Raw genomic sequence first — 18,023 nt, 5'->3', positions numbered from 1 at the left:
CACACACAGAGCTAATGGTGGGAATAGAACCCCCAACACTGGAGGTGTGAGGTACCACCATGCCACCCTACTACAGTAGCCCTTAAATGTCAGCAAAAATAGGTGTGAGTCCCACTATTGGTGCTGATGTTTGGAAATGGACTTCGGTTGCGTGCTTTACCTGTTTCCATAGGAACTTTCGTTCCGTTTCCCCGGTGATAACCACTAGGTCACCAAAGTTCCTCTTACAGTAGGCTCTGGCATCGTCTACAGCTAGCTTCTGTTTGTTGAAGTAATACTGGGTGTTATTGTACTCGATCCAGCCATCCTTGGTCACATTGTATTCTGTGAATGAATCAGCATCTTAACAGGGGATATCGTGGTGTGGCGGCTTTAGGTCTTCCAGATGCTTCTGAACTGTGGTCAAGGAGAAGCCGGATGAATAACTCACCAGGAACGGTGTTTGTTGGCTCTGGTTTTGGGGTGACACCTGGGGGATGAAGACAGGTTTGGTTGAAATGAAGGGCAGGATTGCATTGGTCCAGCCCGGATAGCTAAACCACTTGTTGATTGGTTGTTGACAAGTTCATAGAATTCCTGATGCTGGATCAGTATTTATGTTGCTCTCTCCTCCACAACTATCCTGTACTTGTATTGGTCATTCATTGGAAGCTCAGCCTAGCAGCACCTCCACTAAAGCTGGCTCCTTGACAACGGTATGCTTATGATTGACTATCCGCCCAGCTTGCACCTCATTTCGGACAAAAATCTCTGCCAAATAAATAAAGGCAGTGTTGTTGAAATTGACATGATCGTTCTGTCTTTGCGCCGTGGGTGAAAATTCCCTTAAAATCACCCACCAAAGACTGACAGAAAAAATAGGCATGCAAACTTCACAAGAGGTGGATTTTTGAACCAAAACCCCTAAATTTGTGAAGTTTGGACCCTGCTTCCATACCTCAGTGGGGCCACTTGTGGGGAGGATAGTTTGGTTCTCTACCTTTGCGGATCTGGCATATCCAGTTGTTGTAGGCTTCACAATGGCGGTCGTTCCATGGCTTTCCGTAGTAAAAGCTGACTTCTCCACACAATTCCGCATCGTTGTAGTTGTTGGGTTCGCCATATCCCCAGTTTTCGTAGGAAACCTGTTCCCGTTTACACAGGGAGATATTTTAATAGGAGCATTTCAGACATCAACAGGCAGCGCAACAAATAGCGCATTTGTGTGGAGCCCCCTGTTGGCCACAAACATTCACTACACTAAGGGGGGACAAAGGGGGGCATGAGCGTGTGAGTGTGGATAATGGTAGCTTTTAAGGGGGGAGGTCCATTCAGTAGAATTTTTCAAGGGCTGTTTTTATGTGTCCCTCACAATAATAAGCCGGGGGGGGGTCATGAAGCGACTTTTTGAGAGGGGCCCAAGAAACAACAAAACCCATCCCTTCTAACGGGTAGCCAAGCACGCCTCTGAGCTGTTGTACGCTCTACACACCAAACTTTCACTGTTCGGATAGTGTCGCCTCAGAGAAGAGGGCTACACATGGCTTTGTGCAATGCACCAACCGGAGGGACAATCCGCGTAGGTAAAACTCACCACGGATCCGTCGCTCCATGTGAAGCCGCTGTTGGCGTTGAGAGCGTTGATGCCGATCCAGGCGTTTTCTGACATGGGGCCCCTTTCGCAGAAATGCGACAATAGTCATTTGACTGGGTATCGTTGTCATTAGCAGAGGTGGACATTTCAGGTCCAGAAAGTAAAAATCCAAACCAGGATTTTTTGACAATGGAATAGACCCCGCTTGAGGGAAAGCAGAGTGATGTCACCGTCAGACCCTTGAACAAACCCTTAATCCTCAGTTGCTCAAGGGACTGTCTGACCTTGCTTCCTCAAAAATTATGCACCGATTTGGAAAAAAGCGTCTGCTAAATGAATTTATGTAAATTTTAAGCCATTTTCCCACATAGATTTTGAAAAATAACATTAAGTATTGAAGGGTAATGAATTTCAACTATGAGCATTAATGTTTAATTACCTTTGATTTTATTTTTGTAGTTACTTAAGCATGTTCCTCTGCTATTTTGGCAGCAGCTCCACCTTAGTAATGACATACTAATGACCAGAGGTGGACATTTCAGGTCCAGAAAGTAAAAATACAAACCAGGATTTTGTTTCAACCAACCAGTTGAGTGCTCAACTGGTGATTTTTTTTACCCATCTTTTACCCTTGAGCAACTGGGGATTAAGGGCTTGTTCAAGGGTCTGACGGTGACATCACTCTGCTTTCCCTCAAGCAGGGTCCCTAAACACTGGCCTACAAATCCGCAATGATATATTATTTCATCACTATCTATCTAAAAATCTCAATTTACTTTTCTATTAAAGGCTACAACAGTGGATCCTGCTCTGGCATTTGAAATGGGAGCATCATTATTTTAATGGTAAGTTTAAAATAAACATAAATAAAAATAAAAATGGTAAAATAATGTCACATAACCTTATTTTTCCAAAAGTAAAAGTAGGCTAAATGTTTTCCCCAAAGTAAAGTCAATTTCACTAACACTGGTAATTAAATCTTCGGGGGATTTTTATCATGAGCCAGGCGGTGTTTGTGACACTAGCATGATGCTGATTGGCTGGCCACACTCACATGGTGTTGCCGTCAAACTCGCTGCTGCTGTGAAGGCTGAGCAGGTCGCCCCCGATGGCCCTGCAGAAATCCCGAGACTCGAACCAGGTCTTCTTCTGCTTCGTGTTCCTATTGTAGACCTTGAGGGCAGACAGGAAGTTCCTCCCGTTTAAAGACTGCCAGCAAAACATGTCCAATCAGTGATGAGCACAAGGCAGGGGTACATCCTGCGAGGGATGTCAGTCCATCACAAGACAGACGTACACACAACCACACACAACCAATTAGAGATGCCAGGTAAAAAATATCTCTGGGTTGTGGGAGGAAACACACACGTGACAAGGGGGGAGAATGCAAACCTCACATGGGGGGCGTATACATGAGCAGGGCTATGAAGGCACTCGCCCCTACTGAAAGCTAACTGGCCCTTGGAGTCCCTTCCCCTGCCATTCGCATATTTGAAACACATCATTGACTAATGTATGAATTATGCAGAGGTGGAAAGTTCCGGTTCAGAAAGTGCAATTCCAGACCAAGATTTTGTTTCAACCAATCTGTTGAGTACGCTGTAACTCTTTATACTCAACTGTTTGGTTGAAACAAAATCTTGGTCTGGATTTTTACTTTCTGAAACGGAACATTCCTCCTCTGCAATTATGGCTGCGCTTACGCCCCCCCCCCCCTGCTCGACATGCACAGGGAGGAGGTAGAATTCGATCCCCCAGCTTTGGAAGTGTTTAGGCTACAGTGATGATGTCACCACAACTCCTACTACACACTTTTGAAAAAATATAAACGTGAAAATAAGTGTAGTTGCTGGACCCCCTCTCGAAATGCATTCCTGGCTATGGACCTGCAATGAGAGACATGGAGTCTGGGATCATTAGGGGGTGGGGGGTGTCATCAAGGAGCACATGATGTGAATTGGGGGTGTGAACATGTAGTCAGAGCTCATTTACTCCCGGTATGAGACATGCTGTGTTTGGATGCTGGGGTTTTCCAATTTGCACCTCTATTCCACAGCACTGAACCAAGCCCTTGGCTTCACCTTATAGCAGTAGTTTCTGGTTCCCAGGGATCTCCACTGCAATGGGCAGGTGAGCGGCGGCGTAGTGGGAGGGGCCACCGTGGAGATGATCCCTTCTGCCAGATGCTTGCATATGTATTTCTGCTGGGTGGAGCAACTGACCACATCCCATAGGCCGGCGAGCATTCCGGTCGTCATGGCGACACAGCCCTGGTTTCTGTCTTTTTCCAAACACACGTCACCCCGAACCAAAAAAAAAATCTAGGTTAGGCGCCTTATTGATGAAAAGTCTAGAAACACGGAAGCCAAGGTTAATAGAAGTTATAGTACAAAGTGGACAAACTGAGGTTCACGGAGCAGATTTAACCACAGAGAGATCATGACATGGAGTCGGCCACCATGCATGAATCATATCTACGGAACCGTCCGGATAACAGCCCATGGAGGACGGTGTACCTGGCATCCCCACGTTGAAGTGAGTGAACTTCACATTCTTTGTGTTGGTCCACACGAAAGTGTGGCGGTCGGCGGTATTCGACAGGCCGATCCAAAAGTACTTCTCCGGCCTCAGTCCCACCAAGCTGACGAGGTAGGCATTTTCATATCTGCAGAAGAAAAGCAGGTTGGCATGAAAGAAAGCAGATCCATACCGACATAGACCCACCCGACCCTCATGATTCGTGCCGGTTTACCTGCTGATGACATCGATCAGGTATGAATTACTGCTTTGGCACATCTCTTTAGCCTCATCGAAGGTTTTCTTCTCTGAGCCAACGTAGTAGCAGTAAGCACCATATCTGGTCCATCCCTGGAAGAAAGTTCAGTTAGATGGTCCTGCGATATTATTCCACATCCTGTCTGCTGTTGGGCAACCACATTTAAGCACAGGTTCATCACTCCCTCTAGAGCAGTGTTTCCCAACCCAGTCCTCGGGGAACCCCGGACAGTCCATGTTTTTGCTCCCTCCCAGCTCCCAGCCACTTAGAAACACCAAATACCTGGTACAGGTGCGTTGGGAGCTGAGCGAAAGCAAAAACGTGGACTGGGTTGGGAAACACTGCACTAGAGTGTGGAGATCAGACTATAGATGAGATTAAAGCAGTGAGATTTATTTATGAATGATATGTTAAAAAGCTTACATCATTGTGTTTGTAGTTAACAGAGATATGAGGTCATCTTTGTAAATTAGCCTTCTGCTGTGCTACTTTTTTCAAGATCCTATCCTATCCTATCCGATCCTATCCTATCCTATCCTATCCTATCCGATCCTATCCTATCCTATCCGATCCTATCCTATCCTATCCTATCCGATCCTATCCTATCCAATCCAGTACTGGAAGTCCAGAATGCCAGGCTGGGGTACACCCTGGATAGGATGTCAATCCATGATAGGGCACACACACACACACACACACACACACACGTACACACACATACGCACACACACACACACACACACAAAATCACTCATTATGGACAGTGGGACACTTTCATTCACAACCTAATGCCTTGGGCAACTGGTGATTAGACATGTAGTCATCAGCCAATCTCAGGAGCAATGCCCACTGAAACAGGGAAAAATCTGGCCAAATCTGTTGGAATACATCTCCACTCTGGTACAGAAACAGCCAGGAAGGAAATTCCCTTTCAGCCAGCCTCCTGGGTACCATTGCAGGAATGACACCCCATTTACAAGCCATTTACAATATTTTGCATGGAAATTTGAAAGGGATACATTCACTGCTAAAGATGTTCCTAATTCCTAAAGTCCCTTGTAGATGCCGGAATTCCCAGCATGCTGAAAGCACCTGCAGTCAGGCAGGGAAATGGCTCCTAACAGGGCCTGTGACGTCACTTTATTCATAGCTGAAGCGCCCTGCGCAATGTGATACATGAAATTTTTCCCTTCATATAGATAAAAATTCTAGCAAGGCCATTTAGGTTAAATGCGCTGATGAAACAGGAACACATGAAAGCCACAGGAAAGTCTCCAAACCATTAACAGTATAAATCCAGCTCTTCTTTCCCTCCCTCCATCTCCACCAGCAGATACACATAATCAGAACCTTTAGTGAACCTTTATAATCAGAACCTTTAGTGAATCATCCCTCTTAGAGTAGCAAGCTGGTTTGTAATATAAATGATTTCCTAGCATTCTGGGGATTGTAGCCAGCTTCCACAGACACCATATCCAGCTGAGAACCAAATGCTTTGAATGCTCCTTCAGAATGTAAGCATTAGCTACAAGACAAGGGCCAGAATCTGGGTTCTCTTATGGAGGGAACATAGATCTACACTTGGGAACTAGAGGTCATCTCACACAGAAACTCTACTCACAGGCTTGCAGCCCTCGGCCACAGTCACAGAGGTGCCTGTTTGCTTGGTAGATGCTTTCTTCTTACAGATATATCCAAACTCCTTCTCGCACAGGTGGTCGGCCCACTTTCCATCCTGGGAATAAATGACATCGGGGGCATATCTAAAAAATCTAATGAGATGTAATGAAACCGAATGAAAGTAATTTCAAAGCTTTAACTCATATGTCTGTCTTGAACTTGGGTTTAAATAGCTAAACTTGTCAACTGAGTCAGAATTAACTTGTACAGATAGTCCCCAGCTTACGCCCAAGATTTGTTCCCTAAGTCTGTCTTTAAGTTGAATTTGTGGTTAAGTTGGAAAAATTATAATACAGTACATCATGATGATAACAGTGCAGTAATAGTAAAAGTAATTACATACGATAACGTATTCATGGAGCAGCATAAAGTAATGTGTACGTTCGTTATTACAAACCATGGTATTTAACCAGAATTTTTAATATAATATACTTTATGGTAGTCTGTTTCATAAGTAATAGCTGTCCATAAGTCGGACGTTGTAAACCTGGGAAATGCCAGTAAACTGTTCACTAGATATCTTTTCTACTAACATAGTTAACGGAACTATAACTATTTCACACTTAATATGATTCTTCTCTGATTATTACATGGACACCCAAGAATTTCAGTCTTGCCCCTTCATACAACCTACAGATGATGTTTGTTGACATCATAACAAGCAATAAGTTAGTCACCTTTTCCAAAATATAATCAAGGGGCACATTTTCCCCTCGGGTGTGATGTGAACGGATAGGAACACAGGTCTGACAGATGGGATAGCGGCAGGCTGAGGTTGAGGCAGGGCTGCAGGTTCCAGGTGAACCTGTCTGGGATTGGACATACCTTTCCCTTGATGAGCACACAGTCCTCCTGCAGACTGACCCCATGGCTTGGCTCACCCACTTTCCAATTGGTGAAGGTCACATGCGACCGATCGCTCCACTCGAACAGCATGGGGGTCCGCTGGTCATTCAGCCCAATCCACAGCTCGTCACTCTCCACTGCAGCCAGGGGACAAACGGTAAACCTAGGGTAAACCTAAACGTGACGTTTCAGATGGCCCCGTGTATAACTGTCTGAAGTGAATTATCGCCTAAATTCCGGACATCTTGGGGATCTGAATTAAATACAAGGCAGTACTTGCTTCATAGTACAGTCACTATTTGGTCTGGGTTCATTTGTTCTTTATCATTCCCTGTTTCAAAGGAGATTTGAACAATAGTTTTGAGCACCAATACTTTGCGCTCCAGTACTAATATGCAGTGCTGGGGAAGAACTAGTTACATGTAACAGTGTCATGTAATGAAACTGCAAATGTAACTGTAATCCGTTACAGTTACTGAGAAAAATTATACCACTAAATTACAGGTACTAATCAATATGTTGGTGATTACAAATGGGTTACATCCAAATATATTTTGGTAAAAAATAACATTCGTTTTATTGCTTTGCATCTTTTCACTGTGCAGAAATGCCTTCTTTTGGCATATTTCCAGACATTGGAACTTTTCTGCTTTACTGTACAATTTAAAATACTTATGGTATGGTAATTATTCATCTATCTTCCATAATGGTTTATCCAATGCAACTTAGCCATAGTGAGCCAGAAGCCTATCCCAGGAAACACAAGCGTACAAGGCAGGGGACACCCTGGACGGGATGCCAGTTCATCACAGGGCACGGGGCAAGGGACACCCTGGACGGGATGCCAGTCCATCACAGGGCACGGGGCAAGGGACACCCTGGACGGGATGCCAGTCCATCACAGAGCACGAGGCAGGGGACACCCTGGACGGGATGCCAGTCCATCACAGAGCACGAGGCAGGGGACACCCTGGACGGGATGCCAGTCCATCACAGAGCACACACTCTTCAACACAGTCATGCAATATGGACGGTTTAGAATTCACCAACTCAATTAAGGAAACCTCAGTACTCAGAGGAAACTGGCACACACAAGGGAAACATGTAATCTCCACAGAGCCCAATTCCTAATTCAAAGCCTAAATGTGAGGCTACTGCACCACCTACTGAGCCACCCTGAGTGTAGCTGTTACACCGTGTATAAATCACAAGGCCGTCCTGACTCACAGTAGCCGAGCTGGGAGATGACGAAGCTATGCTCTTCGATGTTGTGGAGGCTGGCCAGATCGCCGCCCTCCTTATGGCACTCGGCCAGGGCATCTTTCCACATCTTCTTTGTGCGCTGGATGTAGTAACAGCGGCCGGCGTATGGCACCCAGTGACTGGGGCAGAAGCCAGGCTGGTCCATCACTGTGGTAAGGAAATGAGTCGGGTTAGAAGTTGGGCCTTCTAGAGGTTAAGCCAGGGGTGTGAAACTCCAGTCCTGGGAGGCCGGAGCCCTGTGTAGCTTAGCTCTTTCCTTGATCCACCACAAATGATTTAGCTTATGAGCTCTGTGGTAATTAGCACAAGGAGTTGAATTAGGTGTGTTAAATGAGGGTGAACCAAAAACTGTGCAGGGCTCCGGCCCCCCAGGACTGGAGTTTGACACCCCTGGGTTAAGCCAACTTGTTCACAGAATGAATTACCTCTGCAAAAAAAACACTAAATAAAGTATCATTGCAGGAAAAATGAATACAATATTATGTCATGCACATCTATAGTTAATGGCAGCAATCATCCATCCATCTTTCAATTGCTTATCCTTAGAATCACAGGGAAACACGCAACCTTTCCATAGAGCACGAGGATGACATACACTCTGGATGGGATGCCAGTCCATCAGAAAGCACAAGCAGACATAGATCACACACTATCAACAATTTAGAGACAGTTAGCCTAACTGCATGTCTGTGGACCATGGGCAGGGAACCAGAGAACCTAGAAGAGACTCACACGGACAAAGGGAGGATACGCTAAATCCCCAGACACAGAGCCAACGTGCCGGCCAGCGGCAAGACAACACAACAATCATAATAGCAGGCAGTGATCCTTGAAAGTAACTATAGCGTAAAATTTGCATTAGCAATTAGCAATCCATGACGTTAAGCAAGGTTGACACCTTCTACAGGAGGTCAGAGGACAGCCATTTCTTGCGTCTGTAGCCCGGCTTACCGGAGGGCAAAGGAGCGCGGCTGGTGGAGTTCCCTTTCCGGCAAATGTACCCCAGCTTCTGCGAACAGGAGATACTCTCCCACTTCGAGGCTTTTCCAGAGTTCAGGGCAGCGCAGTTCATGCCAGGCACAGAAGATGGGTGGCCTGTCAACACAGACATGATTCTCAAACAAAATACTTAATTCGCAGTCATTCCTAGCCGACTGTATCTTTAAAGATTTCTGCGAAGTGGCTGCTTGGTATTCATGAGTATTGGTATTTCCCGAAGACAGTCCTACACCTGGATAGTACCTCAAGGTGCTCACCTGGGGCCCAGTTCAAATATCGGAATGGGTTGCTGTTACTCCACTGCCATCCGCTGTCAAAGTCCAGGCTGTTCAGGCCAATCCATAGCGATGAACCCAAAGTGTTCGTAAGTCCTTCACAAAATACAAAGCACCCAAGTTCTCTTTTCTTAATATTCTTAGTAGCTTATCGTAACACGCACCCAACAACAGATATTAGTTATGCTACAAACCATCGCATGAGAGAGCTGTTACTTTTCTGAGGCTTAAGGTTAGTACGAAGTTTGTATATTAATAATTTATGCTAAGTTCACATACAGTGCATCTGGGTGAATGGAAATATAATCCATTACTATCAGTTTGTCATGTCGTACATTACATATAATTATACATATACAGTCGTATACATATACAGTACAAATCTAGATGCTAAACATGGCAGATACAGTTATCGTGCAGAAAGGATGGACTTTGTATGTTATTTGAACTGTACCAGCCAACCCTTATTTTTGAAGACTATTTTAACTACCTGACGCGGTAGCTTTAAAAGACGTTAATCTTAAGTGTTAAGCATGGCATCTCATGAGCAGCCGTTGAGGTCGACCTCCTGGAGCCATTTCTCGGAGTGCAGATACCTGCGATGTAGGTCTGCTCGTGCAGCTCCACCACGCTCAGCAGGTCTGCACCCTGCTGAGTGCAGCTTTTGCGGGCTTGGTGCCACGTCAGTGTCGCTTGCGTGTTCCTCTGGTACAGCACTCCCGTAACCGGGTCGCTGTCCCAGCCATCGTTGGCTTTACAGGAGAACAACGGTCCAAGGGAAGAAGAGAAGAAGACAAACTTATCTACCGTATATTGGGCTTAAGGAAACCCTTTTTTGGCCCAAAGCCAACACACTTATCAAGTGTCCATAACCTGGATGAAGAACACATTTGGATAATACAATCAGTTGGACTTCCTCTTCTTGACACATCACTAATCCTTGGGGGGGGGGGGGGGTCATGAATCCTTAGCTCATGTTCATGCTGACATTTCCTTAGGTCAGAGACCAGATGCTGCCAGTGACGACCGATGATTTATAACCCGCTCAAAAGTCACACAGAAACAGGAAAGATACACCAAGAAAACAAATTCGTCCACAATACTGTAAGTATTTTGAACATTTGACGAGGCCAAGTTTTCAGTGAAGCAGAGTCAGTTGTGTACTATGCATTCATGCTAGTTTTCTGTAGCTGAATATACATATATACAGTAGCTAGTAGGATGATGGCAAGAAGAAATGTATGGAATTTTTACAGAACAAATGAACCACTGTTGGCTTTGCAACCACATAGTATTTGCGCATAAAATCATATTGATTAAGAGAAAATGTCTCTGTGGTCAGGAATTTACAAATCGAAGGAAGATCCCCTCACACAGACTGTATTTATTACTCACATTTGGTTGGACAGAATCCCCACTTCTTTTCCTTGTCATAGTCAGTGTCCATGGAGCACCAAAGAAGCCCATCTGACCGGCCGGCCAAGGTGCACTCAGCATACCATTTCTGCTCGAACATAAAAGGGAACTGGCAAGGACTTCCCAGTCCATTGCCACCGATGGAGAAGATCTCTACGAAACAGTCAGGATGAATACATTAAGATACATGACTCTGGACTTGATGCAGACAAAAGTGTTGACATGCAGTGCAGCAAACGAAAGTTAGCTAGATGCAGGAAAAAGTCTGAACTGTAGGACGGCGAGAAAGACAACAGGAGAATGGACTTGATCTTCGAGGTTTCCACACAACCATTGCTTGTTTTTCCAGAACTTAATCACTCAGCCCCACAGCTGGACCGGCCATCTGGCATACTGGGCCTTTTCCTGGTAAGCTGGCCAAAAGCCCTCAACGCTCTGAAAAATTTATCATGGACCCCCCCCCCCCCCCCCCTCGTATTCTTCACACCTGTAGGGCTGATTTCCACCCTGGTTCTATGTGTATGAAGTTTACACGCTCTCCCTGTGTTCGCGAGAGTTTCATCCAGGGACACTGGTTTCCTGACATAGTCCGGATGTATGTGTGTGTGATTAAGTCAGATACTGAACATTTTTCTCAGGAAAAAAATAACAAACAGGAGAAACCTTTAAACCAGCTGCACCAGTGATAAAAACAGACTAATAATACTGCCTATCTTGTTATCCAGCAGTACCTACAGTAGGAAGCCCATTTCCTGTTTCCTACTGCCAGCTCTCCAACAGTTCATACCCAAGTAACCATGCAGGGAGCAGAAAGACACTGAGAAAGAACAGACGAAGTAATGGAAAACATAGCGATTGCTGTGCATGCGCACAGCGATCAGAGTTAGCGCTAACAGCAGCCCCATAATGCAAAGGGGCGACCACAAATAAACACACCAAATGCCTGGCAGGTTTGCTCCCAGAGAAGCACTACCTGGTAACCTACTGGGTGACACTGGTGGCCTCCTGGGCCGCCGATTTAGCAAGCCAGTTTCACTCTGTCTAATAATAATAATAATATCAATAGTAATGACAACTGATACTTTATTGACCCCTGTAGGGAAATTCTTCTTTACTCCTCCCCTCACTTACTCTCTGTAGGTGAGAGCAAGGAAGCCACAAAGGGCAGCCACAGGAAGCTGGAGGTTAAGGGTCTTGCTCAAAGACTTGGGATTTGAACCAGCAACCTTCCAATCACAGGCACAGAGGCTTAGCCCACAGAGCCACACCCTACAGCTCCACATGATTGTCTGATTGTGTCTTTGTGAGTTCTTATATGAATAAGCAGTATTTTGATGAGAGGAGGCCCAAAAATGGGCTTTGACCGGTAATGCTATGAAGCATAGCCACCCACCAATCTCCCGTACCTTCATAACCCCTGGAGCAGAGGTTCTCCTGAGTGCCGTAGATCTGCCAACGGCTCCAGGAACCTGAGCCTTTGTAGATCATCATGTTCTTCTCGTTGAAGTTGCCGTAGTTGAAGTGTAGGTCGGCGCCCACCAGGCCGAACAGGGTCTCGTTCTTGCACTCCCACTGTTGAAGGTTGCTCTTCTCATCGCAAGGGTACAGCAGCACCTTGACCCAGTCTTTGAGGCTCTGGGCACCCAGGCAGAGCTTCTGCGAGATGCTGAGCAGCCGTGAACCCGAGGTCCAGCGGAATCGCTGAGCATTGTTGGACGGGTTGCAGGCCACGGCCTGGATGGAGTTGGCACTGAGGGCCACCACGCACTTGTTGTGGTCCACGTTGTAAATCAAGAAGGAGCTGCTATCTGTGGACCACGCGGGGGAACAAGGGTCAGATGGGACATAATCCCACACTATTTTTCTGAAATGCTCTTCAAGTCAAACTCACCAGGCATAGATCTTGACATGACAGAAGGCACAAGCCAAGACACTAAGGAGATCACCTGACATCCAGGATGATTCTCAATACCCTATACCTGTGGTCTTGGCAAGAGTATTCTTGGTAATTTGCATGCCAGGAACGAACATGGGACACAATGAATCATGGGATTATTCTCATTTCGATGGATGTCGAGGATGCAACCGATGAATCCTTTTGATATTTGGGGTGGGCAAGAATGACAGCTGGGGATTTTAACCATCCTCTTTACTTCTGTTCTTAGTTTTGGAACTAATCTTCGGCAATGGAAGATGATGTAAAATGGGTACGAAAGAACACAGGCATGGTCAGGTACGCATATTGAGAAAACCCCCATGTCAAAAACAGTAACGGCTATGCTGATATGGAGCTATTCCAGTTACTCTTCCTATTTTTTCAATGTACTCATTTGTCTTTCACAGCCAAAAACAAACAAAACATAAACTGAACCCTTGCAAGTGTTTTCATCAGAGATCTTTTTGAAAAATAACTCCCAAGATTTTATTGCCTTATGTTTGATAAATTTTGGTGGGGAAAATTGTTAGGAAACAAAGTACATACACTCTAATGGAATATAGCCCGGCCCTGTTTGCTACAAGGAGAGCTGTCCAGGATGTGGTTGGACCCCTGCCTGGTTGCCTGGATCACTGACTACCTCACCGGCAGACCGCAGTATGTCAGGATGAAGAACATCACGTCTGACACTGTGGTCAGCAGCACAGGAGCACCACAGGGAACTGTGCTGTCTCCTCTCCTCTTCAACCTGTACACCCCAGACTTCTGCTACAACTCTGAATTGTGTCACATTCAGAAATTCGCGGACGACACGGCCATCATGGGGTGTATTAGGGACGACCAGGAAGAGGAGCACAGGAGTCTGGTGAGGAACTTTGTTATCTGGTGCCACACAAACCACCTGCAGCTCAACACCTCAAAAACCAAGGAACTGGTTGTAGATTTTGGGAGGTCCAGACCAGGTCCATGACCTAGTTCAGATCAGGGGAGAGGAGGTGGAGGTGGTGCACAAGTACAAGTACCTCGGGCTTTGGGTGGACAACAAACTGGACTGGACATACAACACACAACACCTGTACAAAAAGGGCCAAAGCAGGCTGTACTTCCGGAGGAGGCTGTGCTCCTTTAACATGTGCAGGAAGCTCCTGTGGATGTTTTATCAGTCTGTGGTGGCCAGTGTCCTTTTCTTCAGTGTGGTCTGTTGGGGGGAGGGGGGAGCACAGCGAGGAAGGACTCATCCAGGCTGGAAAAACTGATCAGGAAGGCTGGCTCTGTTGTTAGCATGAAGCTGGACACTCTGGCCACAGTGGCAGAGGAAAGGACTCTGAACAAACTGCTGGCCATTATGGATAATGTCAGGCAGCCTCTGCACACTGTCATTAACAACCAGAGGAGTATGTTCAGTGTCAGGATGCTACTCCTCACATCCAGAACCGACACTGTCATTAACAACCAGAGGAGTACGTTCAGTGTCAGGATGCTACTCCTCACATCCAGAACCGACACTGTCATTAACAACCAGAGGAGTACGTTCAGTGTCAGGATGCTACTCCTCACATCCAGAACCGACACTGTCATTAACAACCAGAGGAGTATTTTCAGTGACAGGATGCTACTCCTCACATCCAGAACCGACACTGTCATTAACAACCAGAGGAGTACGTTCAGTGTCAGGATGCTACTCCTCACATCCAGAACCGACACTGTCATTAACAACCAGAGGAGTATGTTCAGTGTCAGGATGCTACTCCTCACATCCAGAACCGACACTGTCATTAACAACCAGAGGAGTATGCTCAATGACAGGATGCTACTCCTCACATCCAGAACCAACAGACTTAAAGATCCAAAAGAGCTCTAAAAGCTGAAATCACTAATTTGCAGGATAGTAAGGGCCTTATAACTGAAAATGAAATTGATATAGTAAATGAGTTTAATGATTATTTTACACGGGTGTTCACAGTAGAGAACATGAGTAACTTACCACCAATTTGTACGAATACAGCGTCATCTATGACCAATATATGTATAACTGAGGCTGATGTGGTACAAAGCCTAGCTAAACCCAAAATAAATAAATCGCAGGGCCCTGATGACATCTTACCTATAGTTTTAAAAGAGATGAGAGATATTATTAGCCAACCTTTAACTCTAATATTCCAGAAATCATTATCTGCGGGTGTGGTACCTTCAGATTGGAAGCATGCTAATATAACACCCATATTCAAAAAAGGGGATAGAAGTAATCCAGCAAACTATAGGCCAATCAGTTTAACTAGCATTACTGGAAAAATAATGGAAGCTATAATTCAAGTGAAAATGGTAGATTACCTGGATGCAAATAACATTATAAAGGATAGCCAACATGGATTTAGGAGAGGTAGATCCTGTTAAACAAATTTACTTGAGTTCTTTGAGGAAGCTACAAGAGAAATTGATCACAAAAAGGCCTATGATGTGATCTGCTTTTCAGATGTGCTATTGTTCCTAATTTACATTAATGATATTGACACCAATACATACAGCAAACTGGTTAAATTTGAAGACGACACCAAAGTGGGCGGTGTAGCAGATACTGATCTAGCAGCAGAGAGGCTACAACGGGATCTGGATTTAATTAGGACTGGGCTGCTACCTGGCAGATGAAATTTAACACAGATCAATGTAATGTAATCCATGCAGGGAGCAGAAATATAAAGTACAGATATTTTATGGGTTCCACTGAAATAAAGGTAGCTGATTACGAGAAAGATCTCGGTTTGTATGTTGATGCTTCCATGTCCCACTCTCGCCAGTGTGGGGAAGCAATAAAAAAGGCCAACAGAATGTTGGGTTATATCTCTAGGTGTGTGGAGTTTAAGTCAAGGGAGGTGATGTTACACTTACATAATTCCTTGGTAAGACCCCACCTAGAATACTGTGTGCAGGTTTGGTCACCATACCTCAAGAAGGACATTGCTGCCTTAGAAAAGGTGCAACGGAGGGCTACGAGAATGATTCCTGGTCTTAGAGGAATGTCTTATGAGGAGAGGTTAACGGAACTGAATCTGTTCAGCCTCAAGCAAAGAAGACTAAGGGGGGACATGATCCAAGTATATAAGATTCTAACGGGTCTGGATGCTGTTCAGCCAAATGGCTACTTCAATATTAGTTTAAATACTAGAACTCATCGCCATAAGTGGAAATTAGAGGGAGAACATTTTAAAACGAATTTGAGGAAGCACTTCTTTACAAAGCATGTAGTTAGAGTATGGAATAGTCTTCCTGCTAGTGTAGCGGAAGCTAAAACCCTGGGTTCCTTTAAATCAGAGCTAGATAAGATTTTAACAACTGAGCTATTAGTTAGGTTTTCCCCAAACAAGCTTGATGGGCCGAATGGCCCCCTCTCGTTTGTAAATTTCTTATGTTCTTAAAAATTCCTTTGTCTCGCACGCCATCAAACTGTTCAATTCTCATTGGGGGGCAGGAGGGGGAACAGAAGGACATTTTGACAATAGACCACATGAATGTGCAATTAACCCGTGGAATAATTATTTATTATTACTATCTTCTCACTGCTATTTATTAGTCTTTCCTATATTTTTATGTTAGATGCTTTGTAATGTATTGCTGTACTGCAATGTGTAACTGTACTATGAGGCCGGTGTATTGTTACTGCTAGAAACTGAATTTCCCAGAGGAACCTTCCCGAGGGATTAATAAAGTCAGTCAATCTGTCTGTCTGTCTGTCTGTCTGTCTGTCTATCTATCTATCTATCTATCTATGTATAGTATGTGTGATTGGGATGATATTCAATAATTACTGTCACATATCCATTTTTGTGTCATAATTAATGTTTCTGATGTGCTACATGTTTTGCTTAATTAGAAAGACAGAAAACATGCTATAACATTTAAAGGGTATCAAAGATGTGACCATTGAACCAGAACCATTACTAGAAAAATTGGATTCGGATCAGGGCACCCGAGTGTCATTTATGCCGAAAATCCATCATTTTCCCAAGAAAAGCACAGAAGACCCGTGGAAATGCTTGGAAAGAACCCAGACTCTTAATCTTAATGTCAAATCCTGGATGCAACATGATAATGCTGCTTTCTGGCTGGTTAAATATTAACTGGATGCACAAGGTTAATATCAAAGTAAATTTCACGACAATCAACTAAAACTGTTTGCATTTCCAATTTATTGGAATAGTGAGAATAGTTGTAAATGTAACCATACACCCTGTGCAGCCAGTAATCCAGTGTATGGTTGTAGTTACTTTTCTCTGCACAATGATGCCAAAACAAAACCGTAACTTCAATAAGAATAAAACTTACCTATTTGAAAAGTGACGTGGAAAAAGTAGACAAGGCAGAAGAGTACGACCAGTGGAAAGTGTCTCATGGTACCTGCTGCATAATCCTCCGCACGATCGCGATGAAAAGGTACTGCGGCTATCGCGATTTAAACAGGCCAAGGGGAGCTCTCTCCTAATGATCAGGTGCCACCTTGCGTCAGTCTGGGTGCGAGTCGGGCCGGCCTCCCCCCTCTTAAAGCGGAGGAAGCGCCCTGTCAGGATGCAGCGGGGTTCAGACAGGATGAGGGGGGCATTTCCTCGTCTTGGAGCGAGATGGCAGAGAGGCCAGTGGACAGCAGAGAGGGGGCCGTCAGATCCTGGAATGGAAACCACAGGCCCAGCCCGAAGGGGTCCGCATCGTGCAGTTCCATGCTAGGCCAGGGGGGGGTGCAGTTTTCATTTAATAAAGCCTCTGTCCTTTTATTTCTGATCATCAGGTAAGAGGATCAGGGCCACCCACACGGGGGCAGAAGGGGGACAGCTTTCAGACACCCGGACACTAGAGGGACATCGATCTGACAGCAGGCTCAGCAAATTTTTGCGTCAGTACCCTCCATTCGATCCGTCGCCGACCAGGGGCCGCTATTCAATTTTTGAAAAGGATAACGCAAAATAAAAATGAAAAAAACGCAGCTTATGTTGCTCCGCAGCAAAGGCACACATCATCTCTCGGCTCTGTTTAGAGCAAAACACATGGAGCATGTTCACTTTCGAGTTTCCCCGGGTTGTGGAGGTGTGTTGCCGTGACTCGAACCGTCATCTCACACCACTGTGGTTGCCGGGGAGCAGCTCTGAACCAGAACCATATGATCACACACAAGATCTTCGTGAAAAATTCCCGGCAGTCAGGTATATTAAGCTTTTTCACTAGTTCCAGATCTCTGCCTGGGCTTTTTGATGAGGGTTCACACCAGCCCAA

At 45.2% G+C, this 18,023-nt stretch overlaps 1 protein-coding gene across 2 annotated transcripts in view; it reads right to left on the bottom strand.

The window, feature by feature from the left end:
• Positions 1–17,280, bottom strand: part of LOC111834285 (macrophage mannose receptor 1) — a 28,139-nt gene extending 10,859 nt beyond the window's left edge. For both annotated transcript variants that reach the window (XM_023793398.2, XM_023793399.2), the window contains exons 1-17: positions 17,085–17,280; positions 12,235–12,636; positions 10,808–10,981; positions 10,009–10,164; positions 9,395–9,508; positions 9,090–9,233; positions 8,103–8,285; positions 6,855–7,012; positions 5,971–6,084; positions 4,326–4,441; positions 4,090–4,238; positions 3,655–3,854; positions 2,628–2,746; positions 1,574–1,655; positions 980–1,124; positions 431–469; positions 161–324 (exon numbers count right to left, since the gene is read on the bottom strand). In XM_023793398.2, coding sequence (XP_023649166.1) covers positions 161–324; positions 431–469; positions 980–1,124; positions 1,574–1,655; positions 2,628–2,746; positions 3,655–3,854; positions 4,090–4,238; positions 4,326–4,441; positions 5,971–6,084; positions 6,855–7,012; positions 8,103–8,285; positions 9,090–9,233; positions 9,395–9,508; positions 10,009–10,164; positions 10,808–10,981; positions 12,235–12,636; positions 17,085–17,151 — 2,526 coding nt within the window. In that variant the 5' untranslated portion in view covers positions 17,152–17,280. The remainder of the gene's footprint in view (positions 1–160; positions 325–430; positions 470–979; positions 1,125–1,573; positions 1,656–2,627; positions 2,747–3,654; positions 3,855–4,089; positions 4,239–4,325; positions 4,442–5,970; positions 6,085–6,854; positions 7,013–8,102; positions 8,286–9,089; positions 9,234–9,394; positions 9,509–10,008; positions 10,165–10,807; positions 10,982–12,234; positions 12,637–17,084) is intronic.
• Between the last annotated feature and the right edge of the window lie 743 nt (positions 17,281–18,023).

Source organism: Paramormyrops kingsleyae, chromosome 4 (genome assembly GCF_048594095.1).
Source record: "Paramormyrops kingsleyae isolate MSU_618 chromosome 4, PKINGS_0.4, whole genome shotgun sequence".
In the NCBI taxonomy this organism is placed as follows: domain Eukaryota; kingdom Metazoa; phylum Chordata; class Actinopteri; order Osteoglossiformes; family Mormyridae; genus Paramormyrops; species Paramormyrops kingsleyae.
The sequence above is the reverse complement of the archived record's forward strand: the minus strand, read 5'-3'. Positions and strand labels throughout refer to the sequence as shown.